Source organism: Bos indicus x Bos taurus, chromosome 28 (genome assembly GCF_003369695.1).
Source record: "Bos indicus x Bos taurus breed Angus x Brahman F1 hybrid chromosome 28, Bos_hybrid_MaternalHap_v2.0, whole genome shotgun sequence".
Classification (NCBI taxonomy): domain Eukaryota; kingdom Metazoa; phylum Chordata; class Mammalia; order Artiodactyla; family Bovidae; genus Bos; species Bos indicus x Bos taurus.
The window spans coordinates 15,472,297-15,497,674 of NC_040103.1; the positions used below are offsets into that span (position 1 = coordinate 15,472,297).

Genomic DNA, 25,378 nt, shown 5'->3' on the forward strand with positions numbered 1-25,378 from the left:
TCCATGGGGTTGTATGGGGAGGGAGGTGGGAGGGGGGTGGTTCAGGATTGGGAACACGTGTACACCTGTGGCGGATGCATGTGGATGTATGGCAAAACCAATACAATATTGTAAAGTAAAAAAAAAAAAAAAATTATAATAATAAAAAAAAAATTTTTTTTACCAAAAAAAAAGTCAGGCACAACTGAAGCGACAGAGTACATATATTTTGTGTGTGTGTGTGTGTGTGTGTGTGTAATGAAATTACATAACCAGGTTGTGTGCTCACAGTGCTGCAAAGGTTCCCTAACAGAGTAGACTGCTTGGACTCAGGACACCCATCCCTCCACTTACAATGCAGGGAGCCCCACAATGAGGTTCCTTCCTCACTCTTGCTGAGACCAGAAATTTTATCTTCTTGAGGAAGAGAAAGGCACTACAGAGCCACACCCACTCAAATCCTTGCTCTCAAGTATACTGATCACCTTTGTAGGCTACAGTCCATAGGGTCGAAAAGAGTCAGACACAACTGAAGCTACTTAGCACGTGTGTGTATATACATGTATCTATTGTTTATAGGTAACATTTTGAGAATGAGTGCGGTTTTTCTTTCCTTTTCATAATCTCCCAGGTTTATGGTTTTCAAGTGAAATGCAACACATATACATATATAGTACAGTGCACAGATCATAAACTCACAGTTCAATGTAGTTTCAAAACCTCAGTACATCCAGATAACCAGCATCCTGATTAAGAAACAGAGCAGTACCAGTCTCTTTTGTTTCCTCTTCTTAAGCTTACCTTCTAAGGCAGCCTTCAGTATTCAGAATCCGAGACGAATATCTATCAGGAGCCACAGGGAAACAATATTCATTTTCTGACTCAAAGACCAGAAAGAAAGAGATAGGGTAGAAGGCTCAAGAGGTTCATTTTAAAAAATTATCTTTATTTAGGTTCTGATTCAGCACATGTATCAAAGGCTAATCAACATAAAGAAGTAAATAAGACATTAATTGGAAGTCTTACATCTCTCTAAATTCTGACCAAGAAATGTCAAGATTGCCACTATTAGCAGAACTCCAACCTAGTCAAGTTGTAGACAAGCTATTATGAACGACATACAGTGTGCACAGATACGCAGAGGCCGAAGACATGCTAGCACTTGGCTCTCTCCTCTTCCTCGCTGATGTCTTTCCTCGGGACGGCCCACTTTTGCTTTCCATGCCTAGTTCCCAATAAAGTCCAAAGAAGGCTCAGGGTCAACCTGATCCAACACTCTGCTGGAGGAATGCATTCGCAAACTGTTGTGCCTGCAACTTTGTTTTTGCCAGGATGAAGTTCAGATCGAGATGTACAATACAATCTAGACGACAGTGCAGACTAGGTCAAGAACTAAAGTTGAGCAGTAACCCCAGTTAAGGCATGAATGCACACACACACGCTTGCACACACACATCACCCACACTATCATGAACAGAAGATTCCTTCCATTGCCTAGCAAGAGGCAACCAGGGCTTGGCAGTTAACCGCAACTGCTGAGCACTCTGGAACATGCTCCCTAAAATTTTATCCTAACAGCTGTGTGTGTTTTATCCAAAAAAGAAAAAAAGAGAGAGAGAAAGAAAAAGGAAAGAAACTAAAAAAAAAAAAAAAACAAAAAAAAACACCCCTAACAACAAAAAAAGCAAAACCAAAACAAAACCCCAAAACCTAAAAACCCCTTAATCTCTTACAATGGCTCTTGAGCATGGAACTCACGTAGCAGCGTCAATGGCTGGCTCTTTAGTAATTTGGAAATAAAAGGTTGTTTTACTATGCATTTCTTTGGTAGTCATCACTACAAAGTTATCAGTGTTGGTTACCTATAATACAAGTACTAGATAGAAGAATCAAGTTATGCAGAAATTATTTCTTCTGTATCGATAAGATAAAAATAGTGAGCTCTCCAAGCACAAGTTACTATGCTTTTTCTTGCCTTATTGTAAGGGCATCCTCTATAAGCAAGGCTTCGTGCAGGAAAAGTTCATGTCTACCTAACAAAGGGCGATAACATATTCTATCTTTCTACAATTGGAACAGTTAACAAAAATTCACATTATCCATTATTTCTGGTCAAATCAGTGAGAAGCCAATTACAAAGGGGCGGCAGCAGCACTTGGTGTCAAAGCCACATTCTGGTCACACATTCATTCCATGGTTGTGGTCAGGCTCTCAGGAGCTCAAAATTTCAAACTCCTTTCAAAGAACAAAGGAGTGAGTTAGATCAAATCTTAAATACTTCCACCATCTGCCACATCACTAGAAGTCTGTCTAGAAAGCCAGCATGCTGAATGACAGAGAGCAGTTCAGAGCCCAGAGAGGCATCAGGTGTCAGGGAAAGTAATTTGGTTTTGAATAAAAGGCATGGTCATCTGGCGACAAGTACTTACTCTATTAGCAGCACAGTGATAGCCAAGGGTCTCTGTCAGTGAGACAGGAAAACGAAGCTATTGAACCTGCTGTGCCTCCCACCTGCCTTCCAAGGCCTCTGGGAGTCAGTCCAGGGTTGCGGGTGGGCAACAGGAACAGCAGAAACTGCATTCAGCCCCCCAAAGACATGCTCCAGGTATGTCAGCTTCCTGTGGGCGAGGGGGCTTTTGCCTCTGTGCTCTTGACGTGGAAATCTCTGGGGTCCTTGGGGGCTAAACAACTGCCAAGGAGCTGCCCTAGCAGGTACTCCCCAAGTGTGACAGGCTCCCCACGGGGATACAAAACACTCCAACAGGACCCAGAATGGCATCAGTTCAGAAGAGTAGTGTTTGTTCTATCAATCCAGAATGTCCACTGGGAGAGGCAACAGATTTACAGTGAAAAAGTGCTATTTGAAGGAGCTGTGTATCATTTTGCAATGAAATGACGAGTCTAGGGAAACTGGCGTCACCTTCCTGTAGAAATCTGAATGTTAAGGACTGTCTCTAGAAGGCATTTATCAGAACTGTTTGCTCCTCCAAGTGCTTTTTCAGTCACCATAGGACAATGTGTTAACTTTTGTGCTTTCCGGAGATCGCTAAATTGCTAGCAAGCAGAGGGAAGATCATTACATTTTAGACTCTCTTGTTTGAATGCAAGACCCTCTATCCAACAGCACTGAAACCTACAGTCTTGTAGAAAATTCTTGTAAACATAGATCATATTTCTCCTCTAAGAAAAACTGAGAACTGTACCATGCAGGCAACACCTGTTTGCCTGCTCTCAGAATTCCTCAAAATGGCCAGATACCAGGAGGGACAGTGAGCCATTGGTGAAATACCCAGGTCAGACAGGACCCCATCTGATTGAATTAAAAACCTCAAGCCTCAATAATCAAATGCCAAACTTCTTCCCCGTATTTGAGAACTGTACTATGATTATGTATATTACACATTATAAATAAAATTTATATAGACTTATGATTTCTTTCAAACAATTGAGGAGCAATGCTCTCAGTTTGGGGGTGGAAACTGAAAGAGCTGGAAAAAAAAAAATCCTATTGTTGCTTTTACTTTCAAGTTCTTAAGATGCTAGTCAAACACTATTAGCCAACAAGACTTTTTCTCATTCTGTAACTCTTAAATATGCATTTGAAGGCAAAAATGGAGGTTTCTCTACTGTACAATATTAAGTATCTACAATGTTATGGTTCCTTATACTTAGGAGTGTGGTCAGTAAAGAGCTAGCTATGAGAGGTGGTAGTCACAAAACATGGACTCTTAAAAATTATGGATAAATTAATTTTCAGTTCTCCGATTATATCCAACAGATACACATTCTCATCATAAAATATACATTCTCTAGTAAGTTATTTCCGTCCACAGCATATATAAATATGCAAACACAGGTGGTAAAAATCACTTTACTACCAAAGTACAAAACAGTAACTGCTGAAAAGCCAAAATAAAGGTGTTCCAAGTGTTAAGAAAAGAGTGACTCAGTGTTCCACTTTAAAGTGAAACCAAACAATTTATTTGTGCTGAATGAATGAAAATAACGCATTCAGGATATATTTCTTTGAACACTGCACTTGTTTTTACTGGGCAAAATAAGCAGTCCTCAAGGCTAATGTGCTACTTGCCTCTACAGCTCTTTCCTGCTAAGAGATAAAGTATTTTGTGGCCATTATACCAAGGTATTCCTATAATGTTCATTGCAAAGTCTTTTCTAATAGTATTTTTGCACCTTTAAAATATCTGTTCGAAGTCTATTTTAGGGGAACACAAGTAAAGAATGGAAAGGGAAAATAGCTGTTTTTGTTACAATCACACTGCCTTTGGCAGCAGAAATCACACGGCACGTTCTTATCAGCCATCGCAACCACCGGTGGGTAGTTAGCAACTCACAGGAGAGGGGGCTAGTGTGGGTAGGTTAACATCAAGGGTAAAGACAGAATCACACCTAGATATACAATAATTATCCATCCCACGTATATGGAAAAGATACAGCCATGTGAGCCAATACTTTAGGTGACCTCTTTTACAAGAGATGTGGGTGTTGAGATATACTGAACATACCCCATACAAAGTGTATCTGTTAGAAAGCTCTGTTAAACATGATCTTGGGCACTGATCCAGCTAACTTTCTGTTCTATACTGAGAGCTAGATTTTCAAAGGTCTGAACTGTAGTGCTGAATTATTGGTTTGCTTGGTAAACACCATTATAATGGGGGGTGGGGGGTAGTCATAACAGCTCAGTAATTTCCTGCAAATTCATGGAAAAAAATATAAAAAAGAGATCCCTTTTTATTTTACAAACCTAAAAGCCAGGAAAATGAAGCTCTGGGGGCCAAGCGAAAAATTGCACACTGCTGCTTAACTACCAAAGAGTCGAAAAGCCGAGGTCCCAGCCAGGGAATGGACGCACATGTAGATTCAAGTAGAACACCGATGGAAAAAAGTCGTCTGTTTAGTGTTGTAGACCCACAACACTGGCTGCGTTTCCGACACACATTTACAACACAATGAATGGTGAAGCCTAGATAACCTCAGTGCAAATAAGTCAGATCCGAATATGCCAGGGAAGGAAGCCTTTGGCGTCAAGTCGACGGCTCCACTGTATGAACGAGTCCCCAGGTGGGGTCTGGACTAAGCACATGCGTTAAGGCTGGGAGGAAGGGTGCACCGAATGTTGCGAGGGGGCAGGCTGCGAGGTGGCTGCCGAGGGGACCGCGGGCTGCATGGGTGGTGGAGGTGGAGGCGGCGGCGGCTGGACGGGGGTCTGTGTGTTGGGAGACGGAGGCGGCGTGGGCCGTTTGAATTTGTCAGGACTGTTGCTTCTCCGCGGTGAAGGCCTCTGTAGAGAGGACAGGAACAGCAGGTCAGACCAGGCATACAGGCTCACCCCTAACCCAGCTTGACTCGGGGCTAAGGCTGCCCAGAAGTGGACCCACGGAGACAAAACACCAGCCATGTCCTTGTCCCTCCCCAGTGGTTTTCAAACTCGTCATGAAAACTTCAACAAGGTAGAGTGTGCACTGACACCTATGAAAAGGCTACACAAAATCACCATGACATGTGATCAAACGACTGGACTTGGGGCCTTCAATGAGACTGTCTGAAAATGAAAAAACAGCTGTCACATCCTCCCCTTAAACTTTTTCTCTCTGTTGTATGCCTCTAGTTCCTTCAATCCCTCAAATAAGCTGAAAGCTATGGCTCAACCAAAAATGCCTGCTTTTATGTAAAGCTCATCAAACCAGCAAAACAGCTTCAGAAATATCTTACACACTCTTTTTTTTGTAGAATAGGGTTCTTCTTTTCAAGATTCCCTCACTGGGAACACCCTCCATTCTACCCTGTTCTCAAATCTCTTTTAGTGACATTTCCAACAAGCCTCTTATTCAACTACATAGCCAGCTCTAAAGAAAACACTCCGCTGAGTAGGGTCCGAACCAGATACACATAAGGTTCCTTCTAATTTCAGGAAAGAAAATTCTGGATGAAACTAGAAATGAATCTAATTTCAGGAAGAATATTGAGGGTCAGCGAACTGTGAAGATGCAGACAATAAATACTTTCAGATGTGATGGCAACCAACAATAATTCACTATGGCAAGGAGCATAGAATTCAATCACGGCATTGGCCAGAGTTCAAAGTACATTTCATGAAGGGCAATCTTTCAAAGAAAGTGAAGGTCAAGTTTTTGCCTCCTGAGAAGGATTTCAGTTTCAACACCACAATGCGGCATCGGATTGCTGGGAGATATCTAGAAGTTTAGGATGAACTGAAGGAATAAGAAAGGTAAAGTTCTAAGGGCATCAACATCAGCTCCCACGTCGCTATACCAGTCGCTACCACCATCAGGCGTCAAGTGCTGCTTCCTGCGTGGATACTTACTGTGATACCATGGGATGCTCCCATATGCTGCACATGAAGACCTGGAGAATTGTAATAAGACATTCCGGCTCGAGTCAGTGAAGTTGGTGGCGTGAAACCAACTGTGTGACTTGCATATGAGAGACCTGAAATATAACAACAACTTGTGAGTACTACTCTGGACTCAACTCTCTGGTGTCTTAAGCATCTAGGAGGCTTAAAAATAGGGAAGTTCTGGAACTTCCCTGGTGGTCTAGTGGTCAAGACTCCAAGCTGCCAATGCAGGGGGCACAGGTTCGATCCCTGGTTAGGGAACTAAGATCCCACATGCCTTGAGGCCAAAAAAAAAAATGTAGAAGTTCTTATTCATCCACAAAAATGCAAACAGGTAAGAGGAGTGATGGGCTTACCAAATGGCCTGATGGATGGATAACAAAGGATATAAAAGTCAAGCCCTAGAACAGACTAGACAGTCCAGATATAAGTCCACGCATAAATGGTCAGATGATTTCAATGAAGGTGCCAGGAATATGTGATGGTAAAAGGGTGGTCTCTTCAACAAATGGTGCTGGGAAAACTTGACATTCACATCCATAAAGAATGAAACTGGAGCCCTAACTTACACCACACACAAAAATCAACTCAAAATGAATTAAAGACTTACACATAAAACCTGAAACCATAAAACTCCTATAAGGAAACACAGGGGAAAGCTTTATAACGTTGGTCTTGGCAATGATTTCTTACATATGACACCAAACACACAGCCACAAAAGCAAAGATAGCCAGATGGGACTACAGCATACTGAAAAGTTTCTGCTCAGCAAAGGAAATAATCGACACAAAGGTAACCTATGGAATGGGAGAAAATATTTATAAATCATGTATCAGATAAGGGAATAATATGGAATAATATCCAAAATATGTAAGGAACTCATCCAATGCAAAAGCAAATAAATAACCTGATAAAAAACGGGCAGAGAACCTCAGCAGACACTTTTCCAAAGAAGGCAAACCGATGGCCAATAGATACATGAAAAGATGCTCAACATCATTAATCATCAGTGAAAAGCAAATCCAAACCGCAACAGGATATGATCTTACATCTGTCAGCATAGCTATTAAAAAAAATAAAAATAAACATTTCTAAAGGTCGGCAAGGATGTGGAGAAAAGGGAACCCTGTGCACTGCTCATGGGAATGTAAATGGGTGCGAATGCTACAGAAAGCATTATGGAGCTTCCTCAAAAATTAAAAATAGAACTACCATAAATGATCCAGCAATCCCACTCCAGGGTATTTATCCAAAAGAACTGGAAACAGGATCTTGAAAAGAAATTTGCACCCACAGGTTCATAGCAACACTCTTCACAGTAGCCAAGACATAGACATGACCCAGAAGTTCCATCAACAGACGAATGGATAGGGAAAACATGATGTAAACATGCAGTGGAATATTATTCAGCCTTTAAAAAGAAGAAAACTCTGTTTTGTTTTTTTTTAAAGAACATGATGAACCTGGAGGACATTATGTTAACCAATACAAGCCAGTCACAGAAGGATGGATACTGCATGACAACAGATACACAAAGGATCTAGGTCAAATTCACAGAAGCAGAGAGCAGGACGGTGGGTGACCGGGGGTGGGGGTAGAGGGAATGGGGGAATTATTATTTGATGGGTATAACGTTTCAATTTTATAAGAAGAATAAGTTACAGAGATATGCTGCACAACACTGTATCTATTTAACAGTACTGTACAGAACAGTTAAAAAGGTGGTAAGAGGGTGGATCGCATGTGAAGTGCTCTTACCTCCACTAAAAAAAAAAAGTCCAGGCTTGAGAGGAGTACAACTGAGACATTACAAAAGTAGAAGACAGACGAAGTAAGAGTAGAGTGGAAAAAACAGAGTGAAGGGGTAAAGACCAGATGCAAGAAAAGGGAAGGTGTCAAAAGATACACCAATAATAACAAGACCAAACCGCCATGTTTGTTGTAGCCACAAAGGCAAACAGAAAGCCACCACGGAAAACTTGGCGACTTCAGGATATTAAACGAAGAAAACGAGAAGCTCTATAGATTCCAATGTTCCTCCCCAAAGAAACAGGTATTTAACCACTTCCCGAATTGATGTTCTCAAATTGTGGTGCTGGGCAAGGCTTTTGAGAATCCCCGGGACAGCAAGGAGTTCAGACTAGTCAATCCTAAAGGGAATCAACCCTGAATATTCATTGGAAGGACGGATGCTGAAGCTGAAACTCCAATACTTTGGCCACCTGCTCTAAAGAGCTGACTCACTGGCAAAATTCTGATGCTGGAAAAGATTGAAGGCAGAAGAAGGGGACGACAGAGGACAAGATGGTTAGAGGGCATCACCGACTCAATGGACATGAGTCTGAGCAAACTCCGGGACATAGTGAAGGACAGGGAAGCCTGGGCTGCATGCAGTCCACAGGGTTACGAAGAGTTGGACACAACTTAGCAACTGAGCAACAACAACCTCTCCTTCAAGGCTCGTCTCAAAAGCTCTCTAAGCTGGTGGCTCTTTCTCCTTTGAATTTTTCTTGAAATTAGTTTTTTTTAATTATACCTTCTAATTTTATCATAAATTTTTATTTAGAAATAGTTCATGATTCATAAGAAGTTGCAAAAATACTCCAGGATCTCTGTCTACCCTTCATCCAGCTTCCCTCAATGATGTCTTACATAACCTCAGCACATTGTCAAAACCAGAACAAGTGACTAAGAGACAAACTCACTGTGTGTGTGTGTGTGTGTGTGTGTGTGTGTGTACACGTACAGGTGTAACTTTATCACCTGTGCTGATCCAAGTAATTGTCACCACAATCAGCACACACAATCATTACAAAACCACAAGCAAACTTCTTTGTGTTGTCCCTTTAACTGTTACGCCCTCTCTCTAATCCTAACCCCTGGCAAGGACTGATCTGTTTTCCATCACTGTAATTTTCTCACTTTGAGCATGCTATATTAATAGATATGAAATTATACAGTATACAATCCTTTGAGATTAGTTTTTCATTCATCACAATGCCCCTATGATCCTTCCAAGTTATTGTATATATCAAGTTAATTCCTTTTTAGTGCTGGGTAATATGTCATTGAGTATGGATGCACCACAACTTAACATTTTAGGGGATATAAAATACATGAAACTCATTATATTTGGCCTTGCATTAACAGTATTTTATTTCTTATGTTTTCTTAGGCCCTGTTGTTGGTCATAAGCATTAGAGGCCAGAGACCATGTCTTAAAATTTTCTTTTTCTCCTAAGTTATAATCATCATATATCTGACCCTCAGGCCCAGGAATATAATAAAGGATAAAAATCCCCCCAAAAATCTAAATAGAAAATGCCTCCTAAACAGAATACTGCGGCTTTATGAAGTTATTGTTGGAATAAATTGCTCTTGCTCTACTACAGAAATGCATTGCCTAGAGAAAAATTTTAAGATTTATACTTCATTGTCCACTAGCTCAAGATTGTGAATTGAAAAAAAATGATTCATTAAAAGCAATTCATGACAAAATACCACTAAGCAAAATGAAGATACCAATGTATACATAAACAATAGAAAATCAACTACCGAAACGGAAGTTGCAAGACATGTGGGAGGGGAGACATGGGGAGAGAAGACACCTGAAAACACTAAAATCTGAACACTTTGGATATAAGGATTCTGGATGGTTTTATGATTATTTCTGCTTCTTCCGACTGCCCCCAAATTCCCTCTAATGCACCTCTGCTAAAGGAAAAAAGATGGGATGGATGTGAGAGTTGGACTGTGAAGAAAGCTGAGTGCCAAAGAATTGATGCTTTTGAACTGTGGTGTTGGAGAACTCTTGAGAGTCCCTTGGACTGCAAGGAGATCCAACCAGTCCATTCTAAAGGAGATCAGTCCTGGGTGTTCATTGGAAGGACTGATGCTGAGGCTGAAACTCCAATACTTTGGCCACCTCATGCGAAGAGTTGACTCATTGGAAAAGACCCTGATGCTGAGAGGGATTGGGGGCAGGAGGAGAAGGGGATGACAGCGGGTGAGATGGCTGGATGGCATCACTGACTCGATGCACATGAGTTTGAGTGAACTCCGGGAGTTGGTGATGGACAGGGAGGCCTGGCGTGCTGCGATTCACGGGGTCACAAAGAACAGGACACGACTGAGCGACTGAACTGAACTGAACTGAAAGGAAAAAAAAAAAAAAACCAACCACCATACAACCAAACAAAAGGCAGAAGTTTGAAGATTCTGTTCCTTTGGATATTATTTTAGTTCTACAAGTCATTCATGAAAACACTGTCTCTGTGAACATTGACACACTAGAGATAAGATTTCTCCTTTAGCCCTCCCTGATCTGGCTCTGTCCTCATCACTCCATCAAGGCTGCTCTTGCCAAGGCAGGCAGCGTTCCTGCGCTGCCAGCTGTATTGCTATTCTCCGTTCTTTATTGCAATTGGCCTTTATTGCAATTGGCCTTTATTGCAATTGGCCTTTATTGCAATTGACCTTGGGGCAATGAGGACAGAGCTGACCCCTCCCTTCTTGCTGAAAGGCTGGTCTTCACCTCAGTGATATTGGATACTGGTTTCCTTCCCCTTCCCTGGGAGCAACTTCCCAATCTCCTTTGCCAGGTTTCCTCCTGTACATGACCTCTAAATATTACAGTCACTTCTGGATCAGACGGAAGGGCTTTTCTCTTCTCCCTGTACCTTCCATGACTAGGTGATCTTCTCTATTTTAGTAGCTTTAAAATAGAGTTTTTATTTTAGAATAGTTTTTGGTTTACAGAAAAGTGGTGAAAATAAGTATAGGGAGAGCTCCTGCACTTCACACACTCAGATTCCGTATTATCATTATTTGATCACACCACATGCTTTGGAGGATCTTAGCTCCCCACCCACTCCAGTACTCTTGCCTGGAAAATCCCATGGACGGAGGAGCCTGGTAGGCTGCAGTCCATGGGGTCGCTAAGAGTCAGACACGACTAAGCAACTTCACTTTCGCTTTTCACTTTCACGCATTGGAGAAGGAAATGGCACCCCACTCCAGTACTCTTGCCTGGAAAATCCCACGGACGGAGGAGCCTGGTGGGCTGCAGTCCATGGGGTCTCTATGAGTCGGGCACGACTGAGTGACTTCACTTTCACTTTCATGCACTGGAGAAGGAAATGGCAACCCACTCCAGTGTTCTTGCCTGGAGAATCCCAGGGACAGGGGAGCCTGATGGGCTGCCGTCTATGGGGTCACACAGAGTCGGACACGACTGAAGCGACTTAGCAGCAGCAGCAGTTCCTCAACCAGGGAGTGAACCCATGACCTTGGAATTGAAAGCGTGCAGTCCTAACCACTGGATTGCTGGGGAATTCCAACAGATTCCCTATTACTAACTTTTTATGCCACTGTGGTACTTCTGTCACAACTAACAAACCAATGTTGATACATTACTACTAACTCAGGTTCATACATTATCTGGATTTCCTGAGGTTTTCCCTATTGTCCTCTTCCTGTTTCAGGAATCCATGTTCTACGCATAGTTGTCATGTCTCATTAGGCACCTCTTGGTTGAGATAGTTCCTCAAGCTTCCTTGTTTTTTTATGACCTCGTCAGTTTTCAGGTGTACTGATCAGGTATTTTACAGACAGAGTGTCCGTCTACTGTCTGACATTTTCCACGTGGGGTGATGAGCTTTGGGGAGGAAGACTGCAGAGGTAAAGGGCTCTTCTCATCACATCATATCAAGGCTGTGTGTGTGCTAAGTCGCTTCAGTTGTGTCTGATTCTCTGTGACCCTATGGACTGTAGCCCACCAGGCTCCTTTGTCCATGGGATTCTCTAGGCAGGAATACTGGAGTGGGTTGCCATGCTCTCCTCCAGGGGATCTTCCTGATCCAAGGACCGAACCTGCATCTCTTATGTCTCCTGCATTGGCAGGCGGGTTCTTTACCACTGGTGCCAAATGGGAAGCCCTCATATCAAGGGTACATACTACCAACATGACTGACCACTGTCAATGTTGACCTTGATCTCCTGGCTGAGGCAGTACCTGTGACGTTTCTCCATTATAAAGGTACTCTTTCCCCTTCCTTCTCACATGACATTCTCTGCAAGTCCTCATCTGCAGTCCATATTTAGAGATCAGGGAGCTAGTTCCATTTCCATGAGGACAGACTATCTGCATCAATTATTTGGCATTCTTCTGTAATGAGAGATTTATCTCTTCTCCCTGTCTATTCACTTAGCCATTTATTTAGATCAGTGTGAACTGATGGATATTTGTTTTCTGTTTGGGTTACAACCTACCATTACACTGCTTATCGTTCAAATGTTCCAGCTTTGGCCTCTGGGAGCCCTTTCGGCTAGCTCCTGTGTCTCTTGGAACTATCCTTATCTTTGTGTTTTTTGCGCTTCTCCTTACTATGTTGGCAGAACTGGAATGTCCACATTCATCTCATATATTCCCTGCCCCAGGCCCCAGAAACATACATTTCTCCAAAGAGCCTCAGTTCTTTTACCTGGAGACAGGAATTAGAAACCAAGGTAGGGGCAGCAGCTATGCTTGTTGCTAGTGCAGTATAGATCCTTTTAACAACTTCATTATCCCCCATGCCTACTGTAGGCACATGAAAACATGCTAAGTGGGAATGGCTTTTTCTTAGGCTATATAAAATAGTGAACAACTTCAAAAAAATTGCTGGAAAAAATAATACTCTGTATAATCCACATGTACAAGTCCACATATAAGCGAGAACTTTTTGTCAGTTCTGGGAAACGTTCCTTTCAATCAAGTTGTGAGATAGCCCTCAAAATATTCCAACAAGTTAATGAAAATACAAGACTGCCAATGTTAACCAGAAATGGTAAGGGAAGAAGAGCCAAAATACTTAAAATGGAAATGAAAACTACGAACAGCACAGTTCCACTGAAGCAGTGATTAGATATTCATAATATTGAGAACCACAAATTCTTTCAATAAAAAATAAAGTGAAAAGAAAACTTGAAAATTCAGATGTTGCTCATATATTATGCATGCAACGGACTAGAGAGAATAGGAGTAATTCCACTGCCAAAAGGAGTTTATAATCTACTTTGATGATATTCTAGAATTTCAAAGATGGTACAAATGTTCTCACTAAAGCTGGCTGAAATTTAAAAAGAAAAAATCTAGTTGTTCCTTACTATGATGTAGTATTAATGGATAACCAACTAGCTTGTCTATACAAGGAAGCCTCACGTTACAGCAACAGGGACAGCAAAAGCCAAAATTCTGTGCAGGCAATACATCTTCCTGCAGAGTATTTGTTACCATAGAAGTTAATACTCCCAACCAAGGTCTCACTTTCGTTTCCGGTTTCTTCAGTGACCACAACACTACATTTAATGAATTAGAAATCACATGCATTTAGGTTTAAATAAAACAAAGAGAACACTAAATTATACTTAATATGAATCAGTATCAGTATGAGCTATAAAAGCCTTCCTCTTTCTTGCTTCTTCCTAACTCACGACTTTCTTCCCCATCAATAAATCAGAAAGCAAAGAAGACCTTTATCCTCCTGGTAGTGAAACCCAAATGCTCTTTGGGGAAACCTGAGAGGCAGCTCAGGAGAGAAGCTTCTGGAGAGATCTCAAGGCCACTGCAGAGCAGGAGAAACAGATTCAGGAACATCCTTTGGGGCAAGAACAAGTGATGATTGTGCTGAAGATCCACAACAGAAAGTCCTTTGGATTTACAAACAGCCCCTCTTCACCCTGTCAGATGCCCGAGAGCATGCCGGCCCCAAGTGGACAAAAGCTGCCACACTTTGTGTTGGGCTTTTACAAATGACCCTTCTAGAGATGTCCTTGGTGGACCAGTGGTTAAGACTCTGCACTTCCACTGCAGGCAGCATGAGTTTGATCCCTAGTCAGGAACTAAGATTCTGCACGCCACATGGCTTGGGCAAAAACAGGCAGGCCAACAAAACCAAAAAGTGTGACCCCTCTTACAAAAAGTCATAACAGCACAGTGCTGGGCTGGATCCTAAACTCATCAAGCCATTTCTGCCTCCTGCTATCCTCAGCCACCTGCCTGGCTGCAGCACTTCCCCTTTGTCAACCTGAAGGGCATCCATGCTTGGTGTCCCATTATTACAACAGACGAAATGAGATGACACCCTAATGTGAAGCTGTTTCACTGTCCCAGACCACAAAACCTTTATTGCTGCCACCCTTTTGAACCATCACCTCACTTTATTCTGCTGTGAAACTGTCCCTCCAGCTCCCTTCCCCCACCCCCAACACTTCCCCCCCCCCAACTCTGTTGAAAATCTGTTTACCAGCGAGCACAAGAAGAGCAGCCTGGACACTTCAGTCACAAGACACAGCCCTTGGCCAGCTACCTTTTCCTTCCTCCCTCCGCTCACTGCCCTCCCTCCCCTGCCTTCCTCTTTCTTCCCTGCTGGATCATTAATTTGCCCTCCTGGCCCGAGAATCCCATGCTGTGCGGGTATGGAGCCAGGGACCCCGGGGAGAGAGTTTTTCGGGGTCAGATGAAGACAAGCCTGCCTTTGAGGGGAAGGCTTCTGAGGAGCAAAGCCAGAGACAGAAGCAAAGCCAGTTCCTTCTCGCCCGGTCTGTGTCCCAGGGCCGAGGCCCACTCACCATCACTGCAGAGAGCAGGAGGCAGCCTGTGCTCGGAAGGACACAGGCCTTGGAAATAAGACACGCCCTGCCTCGCCACTTCCTGGCCATCTGACCAGTAGCTGCGGAACCTCCACATCACTGCTCCCTCAATTTTAATACAACACCTGCATTAATTATTCTGAGGGTAAAACGGAGATGGTGAACCCATAAGAAGAAGAGAGAACCCATAATAAGCTTTGATGCATCTCAGAAAAATCTACCCAAGGTTCTTGTCAATTCATTGGCACCTAAAATTATAGTCAAAGATAGTCTTTTCACAAAGGTTTTGTAGACTTAAATTACATTTTTTGGTTCCAGAAAAACTGAAGAAAACCACCAGCTGGCATTACAATATTTGTGCTTAAAAATTTGAAGCAAAGACTCTGTTGTGATGGTATTGATCATTTTTTTTTTTTGGTGTTTCTGGACAACACATGACCCCTCTCTGTTTACAAGACTTTTATATGCTGGGAGGGAACGTATTCCGGGGTAGCTAATAAATACAGCAGAAATGAGTCGCAGAGGCAGCCGAGAACACATACTCACCAGGTGATATTGGCCGGCTTGAACTGGGAGAAGGTGTGTAAGGGATCGGGCTGGACACAGTGCGAGGTCTTAATCCTTGTGCAGACATCTCGTTAAAATACCTAAGAGGCAGGATGACATGGTTAGCACCGCCTGCATCCCAGCAGTTCCTCAGAACGCTTCCCCGAGAAAATGTCAGACGTTTGCATCATGAGGTAGAACTCATGAGCGTTCAGAAAGTGCCGCTGCAACGAGGACACGTGTATAATGCAGGCGCCAGAGCCACGCTGCTGCACTGCCTGGCACAGCACTCTCTGCAGGGGTGTGGGCGAGGGAATCCAGGCTGTCTTTACTCAGGATGGAGGCCTGGTGACAGCCGGGTCACAGACAGGACCAGGCTTTTCTCCATCACGGAACAGTTACGTAGGAATTCACTGCCCCTGTCCCAAGAATGAGACACAACCATGTTGTAAGTGTGTGTGGTGTGTGTGTATGTTAGTTGTTCAGTCGTGTTGGACTCTTTGTGACTCCATGGACTTACAACACTCCATATGTGAGTGTGGGTTGTGTGTGTGTACGTTAGCTGCTCAGTCATGTTGGACTCTTTGTGACTCCTACCAGGCCCCTCTGTCCATGGGATTCTCCAGGCAAGAATACTAGAGTGAGTTGCCATTTCCTTCTCCAGGGGGACCTTCCCGACCCAGGGATCAAATCCAGGTCTCCCACATTGTAGGCAGATTCTTTATGGTCTGAGCTACCAATGGGGCTCAATGGCTACATGTAAATGCTATAATGGCTACATGTGAATTGTTCCTTGAAAAGCCAACCCAAACAAGCCCTCTGAGATGTATGTCATCAAATTAAAGGTACGTGGTTCCCTGAAGTGGATGTCAATTGTTTACAAGGCAGGCCTTGCTTAACGAACAGTCACATGTTTGAATGGGGGATGTAATAAAAGACACTCGGGTGAGTATCTCAGTAGGTCACACCGTGCGCATCAGACTTCTTCCTGGATTCAGAAATCATATTAGACCTCACTTGGTAAACAAGCACAAAGAGCTGACGAAGGCGAATTTCTGCTTGAGAGACTCTCTAAGAAGTGATCCTTCCCAGGCTTTCCAGCCAAAGGAAGGAACACGTGCAGACATGTCTACCCTAGAGGCAATCTCAGCCCTGATGTTTAATCAGCTCACATGAGGAACTTGAACACAGTTATTTCTATGCCGGTTTAGTCAACTCGAAGAAAACAAGGCTCCCACGTTTGGCACGCACCTGTTAGTGAGCTCTCACCACCAGTTCTCCCTGCTCTCCTTAGTGTAGCCCACCATGGTGCTGCTAGATCAGACGCCTTGTAATTCTGCAGCCAGCAAGGCTACTAAGACCACTTCTTGGTCTTTAAGGACTTAAAGATATACAAGTCTCAAGTGCCTATTTTCTTTCTCCCAAATGTGATATTATCCCCAGTAGGGACAGCAGGTGTCTTTATTGGGCAGCTGTACTTGACTCCTGATAATCCAACCTAAAAAAGCTAACGAGGACCTACGGCACAGCACAGGGAACTACATTCAATATTCCGTATTGAGCTACAGGGAAAAGAAGAGACAGATGAATAGGTGTTAGCTGCTCAGTCATGTCTGACTCTCTGCAATCCCATGGACTGTAGCCCACCAGGCTCTGCTGTCCATGAAATTCTCCAGGCAAGAGGACTGGAGTGAATAGCCATTCCCTTCTCCAAGGAAACCTTCCTAATCCAGGGACTGAACCCTGGTCTCCTGCATTGCAGGCAGATCCTTTACATCTGAGGCACCAGGGAAGCCCAGGTATCTGGATTTGTATAACTGAATCACCGTGCTGTATGCCCGAAACAAACGCAATGCTGTAAATCAACTACACTCCAACATTAAAGAAAAAGTGGGAGAGCGGGGCTGGGAGTCAAACCTTGTTTCTGATGCTACCATGCACACTGGACAAGTCAAAAAAAAGAAAGCAAGAAAGCAAGGCAAAGCTTCTGCAGTAAATACCAATTCTGGGGAAAAAACGATTTTTGTCCAGAAGCCTGAAGTAGCCTTAGTGTTGTCACTGTAGTCAGAACTTGTCCCTCAGAATGTGTCATATTCAAAATTCAAAAGAGGAGATATGTGTATACAAACAGCTGATTCACTTAGCTGTACAGTAGAAACTAACAACAGTATAAAGCAACTATATCCCAATTAAAAAAACAATCAAGCATAGGGTGCTGTGTATATTAACACATCCTCTGCTCCATGTCTTCAGGTATTGCTATAGTAGGAAGTTAATTAATATTCTAGCTGATGTTTTTAGTCAAAATGGTTTTAAGAGGATAAGAATTTCAGGAAGAATGAGACACTGTCAGAAACAGATCAGTGACATTCAGAGTTAAGGATGAGAGTTTTAGAATATAAACTTCTGAGAAAAAAAGACTCACTTTTATTCTTTTCAAACAAGGAAGATAGTTTTAAAAACAGATTTAAGTCTGTTTTTATTAAACTATTTTAGATGATAAAAGTAGATCTTCATTATAAAAAAATCATACATTTTTTGTGAAATGATAATACTATCACTGCCCACAGTGAATTAATCAGAACGCCTGTTAGCCCCCTGGGTCTGTTCAATAAGAGAAATGGAGTGCTGATCTGCTAGAACTGCCCACATGTGTTCAAACAACACACTCTGGTGTCAACAGCAAGTATGAGTCATCACAGCCATTGGCAGACCCTGGTCGGAGACTGGCTGCCCCATCCTGTCAGATGGTGGTTGTCTTAACCATCACCTCTCTTCAAAGTACAGAGCAGGAGGGCGGGTAGGGAAGGAAAGGAAAATCTGACTAGCTGACCAAAGGATGACTCTCTTATTCCAACCCATTTCTCAGTGGGACAACGAGGGGTCTTGATATTGAGGCCTGGTCAGATAAATGTATTTGTTTCGTTTTCAGCAAAAAGGCTGAAAAGTCTCCAAGTGTGTAAAAGCAAAACCTCTGGCTTTCAACAACTTTCGCCCATCTCTGGCAGATTCTTTCACCCCCTGGACACGTCTGCTTTCTCAGGCTGAACCATGCATGGCCTGCTCATTTTTTCTGTGAACTCAGATGCTCCCACCCATATTCTAAGGGCTTCCCCAGTGGCTCAGTGTAGCAAAAGAAGGAGACGTGGGTTCAATTCCTGGGTCAGGAAGGTTCCCTGGAGAAGGAAATGGCAACCCACTCCAGTATCCTTGCCTGGGAAATCCCATGAACAGAGAATCCTGGCAGGCTACAGTCCATGGGGTCGCTGAAGAGTCGGTCGTGACTTAGCAACTAAATAACAATTACCCATGCTCTAAAGAGACATGACATAGGATCAGATGAATTCAACAACACGTTGATGCTGCCTCTCTACACATGAGCTGCCCCATGTCTCTCCTATCAGTAATTTGGGAAAGGCCACTTTCTTTATCTTTCTGTGTTTAAGGAGGATGGTCAATCGTCTGCATTTATCCCATTCTCGGCAATCACTTTGAGGTGACAGTATTCATCATGACAATAAATAAACATTCCAGCCATCTCCTACCACATCTCACAGGAGGTGAAGCGGGGCTGGAGGCTGGTTTTTGTTGCTGTCGTTCTCACGAGGTCTGCGGGACACACACGTACCTTTCATCATCCATCTCTAAGCTGGACTCGCTCTCAGAGAGCTGTCGACAGAGGGCCTCTCTTCTCTCCATCTCCCTCTGCAGCTTCCTCTGCAGCCTCAGGTTCTCCTCTCTCATGTGACGTTCCTCCTCCAAATACTGCGCCATTTTCTCGGAATCTGAAAAGCCAGAGTTCTCGATTAAACCAAGGTCCGTGCAGTCCTAGTTCACTCTTAAAAAGACAAGGCTGTGCCACAGACCAAGAATAAGACAGCCGTTCTCACTCCCCACACACAGACACCTGGATTTCAAGTTTATCCCAAGTACCAAGGTTGACCAATGATCTGCACTTAGGAAAAAAAAGGTGAAAAGCAGTGCTAAAGGGTTAGGCAGCATCAATCCCGCTTCCTCGCCTTCTAAAGTGCTCTATGTCGAGAAAGACATGCTGGAGCTATGTCTGGCCTGAGTGGTTACCAGAGCTCTCACTACTTTGCTGGAGTGGAGAGGGGAAGGGGTTTAGATAGGGAAATAAATTCAGCCCATGGGCTCCCCTCAGGGCACCAATTCTGCTGCCTGTCAACACCAGACACGGTGGGGCACGTCATCTATGGGAGCACACCCAGAGATCACACTTGTTAGCACACCCCCAGTGCAAGCGGTGGGGGCGGGGTTGCACATGGAAAACCTGCTAACAGTTAATAAATCTTTTTATAAAACCAGAAACCGACGTAGTAAGCACTATGTGATCAACATTTCCAACATTAGATCAACATTTCCCATCAGTCTAATTTTTGGTGTATGTGTTACTGTCTCCTCACTGATGCACAGTGTTTTGGAGGCAGACAGCAAATCAAGACGTACGTGCAGCCAGGTTCTGGGGATGGCTCTTGCTTATGACAAGTACCCCTTCCGCAGGAGCTGCTCCACATGTGGTACAGTCAGAACTAATTGGCCCCAGGGCTAGACGCTATAGACTCAGGCTGAACCCACCAGATTATCTCTTGGAGGAATCGGAAATGTGCAACCAACATCTTCCTGGGGCTTTGGAATCCCCTTCTGCTGAGCTGTCTGCCCTCCGGAGTGACTCTGCAGGATTCTGTGGCATCCTTGCCACCAAAGGTAAAACATGACCCTCTAGCCCTTTCCCAGTTTACCCTAGGCAGACCTCCCTCCTTTCCTGGTTTACCCCAGACAGAATGTGTTGCTACTAAGTAACGAAACTTCATACAAAACTCAGTGTCTACCCATCTTCTTGGCTCCTTCATTTTCCCCTGTCTCAGCCAAGGAACTTGGGAAAAGTACAATCTCCATTTACTTCTCTTTTCTGAAAAGTACTTACAAGTTTAGATTGGCCGTGACCACGTCTAACAGATAGTCCTACAGGATACTACCCCATATTATCAGTCTGGTTCAGATTTAAGAAGGAAGCAAGGTGGTGACTGCTACACTGACAATTTCTCTCCCATAAACTGAACCTATTTTGACTCCCAAGTCTACCAAATTAGTTCCAGTTTTACATAACTCAATGGAGGTCTGGCATTTTTAGCAAATAATGACTTTTGATAAGTACTCAATGATTTCCAAGAAACCATCATGACAGAATACATCCAAGTTTTTGAAAATCCTTATTTTAGAAATTCAAATGAAAACACCCAAATTATCAAACACTATTATGTGCGCTAAACACTAAATCTCTCAGCTGTTTTCAATCTAACCAGAAACCCTGCTGTCTAATCCAGATGCAAAAATCTCCTTAATTGAAGGCATGCTGGGAAAATATTTACAAAGTACACTTTTAATATAAATGATTAAAGGTATTTCATCCCAAATATGGGGATGCAGAATTTTTCACTTGCTCTACAGGAAGTGCTCTATCAGCCTCTTGGAATATTTATTGTTTCTAGAACTAGAGGGGCAGCTGTCAGAGAAAGTTGCCTTTCTTTTCTATAAATAGGAGAGAACTGAGGATTCGTGAGGCTTTGAGAATAATTGTTTAAGAGGAAACCCTGTCTTTCAAAGAAAAATGGCAATCCTTTAGCATCTGGGGAAACCAGCAGGGGAGAATCCTTAAACAATAAGCTATAGACAAGAACATCAGTCACCAGGAGCGATGGCTGAAAAGACTGCCTGGCAGTTTGGCAATTAACCCAGAAGCCAGAGGCACAGAGAAGGCACCAGGCCCACAGCCTCTGGGTGTGAGAGACCCAGGCACAGATGGCTGAGACTGTGGCATTCCTTGGCTGCCCTCTACCGGCAGGTCGCCACACCTGATTTCACGGGGCTGGATTTACTCTCAGGGCTTCCCCGGTGGCTCAGATGGTAAAGAATCTACCTGCAATGTAGGAGACCTGGGTTCAGTCCCTGGGTCAGGAAGATCCCTTGAAGAAGGAAATGGCAACCCATTCCAGTATTCTCACCTGGGAAATCCCACGGACAGAGGAGCCTGGTGGACTACAGTCCATGGGGTTGCAAAGAGTTGGACATGACTGAGCAACACTTCAGTTACTCTCAGGAGTCATCCTCTTTCTCCCACACTGAGCTCCCTAAAGCTTTGAAGTCACAGCTTATACCTCTACCACCTTCAGCCACCTCACAAATTCAGTCAAAAATAGTGTTAACTGAAGGTGATTTCTAGTCTCCCAAAAGATGGTTCCTATATGATCCTAAGGTGGCCTGTACCTGGCTTTTTTTTTGGCTGGTATGTGAGATCTTAATTCCTGGACGAGGGATTGAGCCCATGTCCTCAGCATCCTCAACACTGGACCACCAGGGAAGTCCCAAGGCCTGTACCTTTTGCGTTCCCTTTCAAGTTTATGGTAAGAAAATACTCCTGCCCAGATCCCATCCAAACCACTGAAATTAAAATCCACAAGGATGAAGCCTCTCCACTGGTCTACAAAAACTCCCCTGAGGCTTCTAACGTTCATCCAGAGTTGAGAGCCATCTGGAGAGAGGTTCAAGCTCAGACTCAGCCTGACTTAATGGGAAAAGGCCCTAGTGCCCTAGGAGCTTTCAAAGGGGACTAGATTATACGACCCAAGGAGACAGACGCAGGTATGAGGAAAGTCTCATGAACTCATCCTCTAAACCCAACCTAAACAACTGTGAGCAGCTAGGAGCCACACGCAGCTGCTTCAGGTCAGCTTTCCCTGTCCTCACAAAATCCAAACAGCATTTACAGATGCTTCTGCTGATATCCACAGTCTCTCCGGGGACCAAACATTGCAGTAGGAAGGAAGTAGAAGAAATAGGATACCCTTCCCAAATTTCTTCCAAAAATGTTGTCTGGGGAACAACAAGGCAAGTATACACAGGAAAGAAAAATAGCACTTGAAAGATTTCAGAAAGGGGCTAAAAGACCTTTGCCTGTGCAACACAGCAAAAACTCAAAAAACACCCAAACCTAAAACAACCAATACTTGAGAACCCTCTCTGACTTGTTTTCACGGAATACACATCCATGGCGATTCTCAAACTGGGTACATGATCAGAATTGCCTTTATTTAAAAAAAATACAGATGACAAGGCTCCACCCCTAGAGTAAGCCCAGAAGCCTGTATAGGGTTAGACAGGATGGTGGCCTCCTACAGATGTCCACATCCTACTCTCTGAAGCCTGTGGCCATGCTGCCTGACGTGGGAAGAGAGACCTGTCGTCATGGTGAGGTTAAGGACCCTGAAATGGGAACTCATCCTGGATTATCTGGGTGGGTCTGATGCAGCCCCAGGGTCTTTAAGGGGAAGGCAGGAGGGTCAGAGTGAAAAGATGTGACAAGGGTGGCAGAGGTGGGAGCGGTACCCATGCAAAGGAGGAGTCATGAGCCAAAGAATGCAGACGCCTTAGAAGCTGAAGCAAGCAAGCAGTTTCTCCTTTCGAGCCTCTTACAAGGAAACGAGCCCTGCTGACACCTTGATTTTAGCCCAGTGGACCTGTTTTGAACCCAGACCTCCAAAAACTAAAACATAATAAATTAGTGTTGTTTTAAATCAGTGAGTCTGTCTCTTTTTTCTTCTTCACCATCCTACGTGTGGTTGAATTTGTTCCTCGCCATGTCTTTCTTCTCATGAGACTTTCGGGGTCAAGCGACTCCTGGCCGAGAAACAAAAGCAGAATTGTCCCACTTCCCAAAGGATTTGAATGAAAAGTGGTAATAAAATCAGGTACAATTCCGAGGGAAGACATGGGAGAAGAACGAAGCTGGGTCTAAGGAGCCTCACACACGAATGGCACACATTTATGCTGTGTCAAGGTCACTTGCATCTTAACCACACAACTGCTGTCTCAACAGCCTGCACGTGTTTTATAGAAGAGATGGAATGGCTGGTTCTCCTGTTGTGTCTCTCAGCTAGTACTCTATCTTACTAATAAATATGTGAGATCTTTTGTTGGAAATAAAATAAATGACTAAGTTTGTGCTCATTTGTTAACAATAGGACACATAACACACTATTTCTTAAAGGTTCCCAAGATGACCTTGATGTCCCCTCCCAGACACAGCGCTGGACGAGAGCTTGCAATACACTTCAGAGAAGAAAACATAAAGATAAGAATCGCTGAAATTTTAAATGTGCATTTCATCTGACTCAGCAAATCCATGCCCTGGAGTTTACCCTGACGGTATTCTTACACAGGTATCGAAATATGTGTACAGAGATGTTCTCTGTGGTTGTGCATGGCAGCTCAAAGGGGTCTGTTGATAAGGGATGAGTTAAATAAACTACAGCATATCCATACAATCAAATACTGCACAGCCTTTAAAAGGGGGAGTAAGGCAGTTCTGTATGTATCGGCAGGGGAAAAATTGCAAGAGATAGTAAGTGAAAAGAGAAAACTTAAAAAAAAAAAAAGTATGTTCATTGTGCTACTATTTATATAAAAGAAGTCTACACACACATCTGAGGACTGTATTAAAAATGTGTTAATTGTGAAAATTGGGGGGCTGGGGGTCAGGGGTGAAAGAGACTTATTTTTTCCCTGCATATTTTGTACTGTATTATCTATTCAAATACATCTGAACAGTCTAAAAGCTGAAATAGGAGAAATGCAAGCAAATACACAGTGACCGATCATGCATCCAGAAATTAGTTCCTTTGCTTTCCAAAAATAAAAAGAATATACTTCAAAAGCATTGATTCGGCAAGTACCATGAACAACTGTTAGCTGGGGCCCAATTCTGGTAGTAAAGAAGATAAATACTCTTCTCTGCATTAATGCTCCCAGAGTGCGCTGAGGCCTCCAGCATCGCTTGTGTTAGCACCATCTAAGGGATGAACACCAGGGAGCTGGGGAGGAGTACTACCTCTCATATAAAATAGATAACGAATGGGGACCTACTGTATAGCACAGGACACTCTCTATTCAATATTCTGTAATGACCAATATGGGAAAAGAATCCCCGAAAGAGTGGATGTATGTAAACGGACAACTGACTCACTCTGCTTGCTGTATAACAGAAACTAACACACACTGTTAATCAACTATATTCCAATTAAAATTAATTAAAAGAAAAGAAATAGTGCCTCTGATCCTGGACCCTCCTGAAATTATGTGATTTTCTAGTATTCTTAACTATTTGCCCTGCCCCACTGTAATTTTTTTAAAAATCAACTATTCCAGGATGACAGACATATAATTATGTACTGGCAATGAAACACAATATGAATTTAATTTATACAAATTCAATGGGAAATACACATATTTTATAAAACTCTCTCCTTGGTGAGTGGATTACTCCTGTGGACAGATGACCAGTGACAGCAAGCCTACGTACGCTGTAACTGGGCAGCTCTCAGTTGCTTCTTCAGCCTCTCCACTTCATTCTTTAAAAACCTGATGTGTCGCATCATGTTTTCGGGAGAGTCGATCTCCATGGAGATGTCTCTAGGCGATGGGGGAGCAGACACCGGCTGATCCAATTTCTCCTGCAGGATTCTTCATTGAAAAGAAAAATCCAACAATGAAAAACAGTTTGTCTTTAAAACATAAAACACTGATCTGATGCTCACCATCATCTATTTTTAAAATACATAAATAAAATAAAATAAAATACATAAATTCTTAGTAATTGAAAAATAAAGACAAAACAACACATTCTAGCTGGGAGGTTTGTTTTAATAGCATGCTCATATTAATCACCAAAATTCACTAAATTAACTCCTCTGCCCATCTTCCAGTATTTTTAATCGCCCTTACTTGACAGTCAAGTCAAAGGACAGAGCTGAAGAATCCACCTT

General features: G+C 43.2%; 1 protein-coding gene across 1 annotated transcript in view; it reads right to left on the minus strand.

Annotated features, from left to right (window-relative positions):
• Positions 1-904: 904 nt before the first annotated feature.
• CCDC6 (coiled-coil domain containing 6) overlaps positions 905-25,378 on the minus strand; it is a 112,527-nt gene continuing 88,053 nt past the window's right edge. The window contains exons 5-9 of the mRNA XM_027531094.1: positions 24,916-25,076; positions 19,168-19,324; positions 15,540-15,640; positions 6,329-6,453; positions 905-5,284 (exon numbers count right to left, since the gene is read on the minus strand). Coding sequence (XP_027386895.1) covers positions 5,090-5,284; positions 6,329-6,453; positions 15,540-15,640; positions 19,168-19,324; positions 24,916-25,076 — 739 coding nt within the window. The 3' untranslated portion in view covers positions 905-5,089. The remainder of the gene's footprint in view (positions 5,285-6,328; positions 6,454-15,539; positions 15,641-19,167; positions 19,325-24,915; positions 25,077-25,378) is intronic.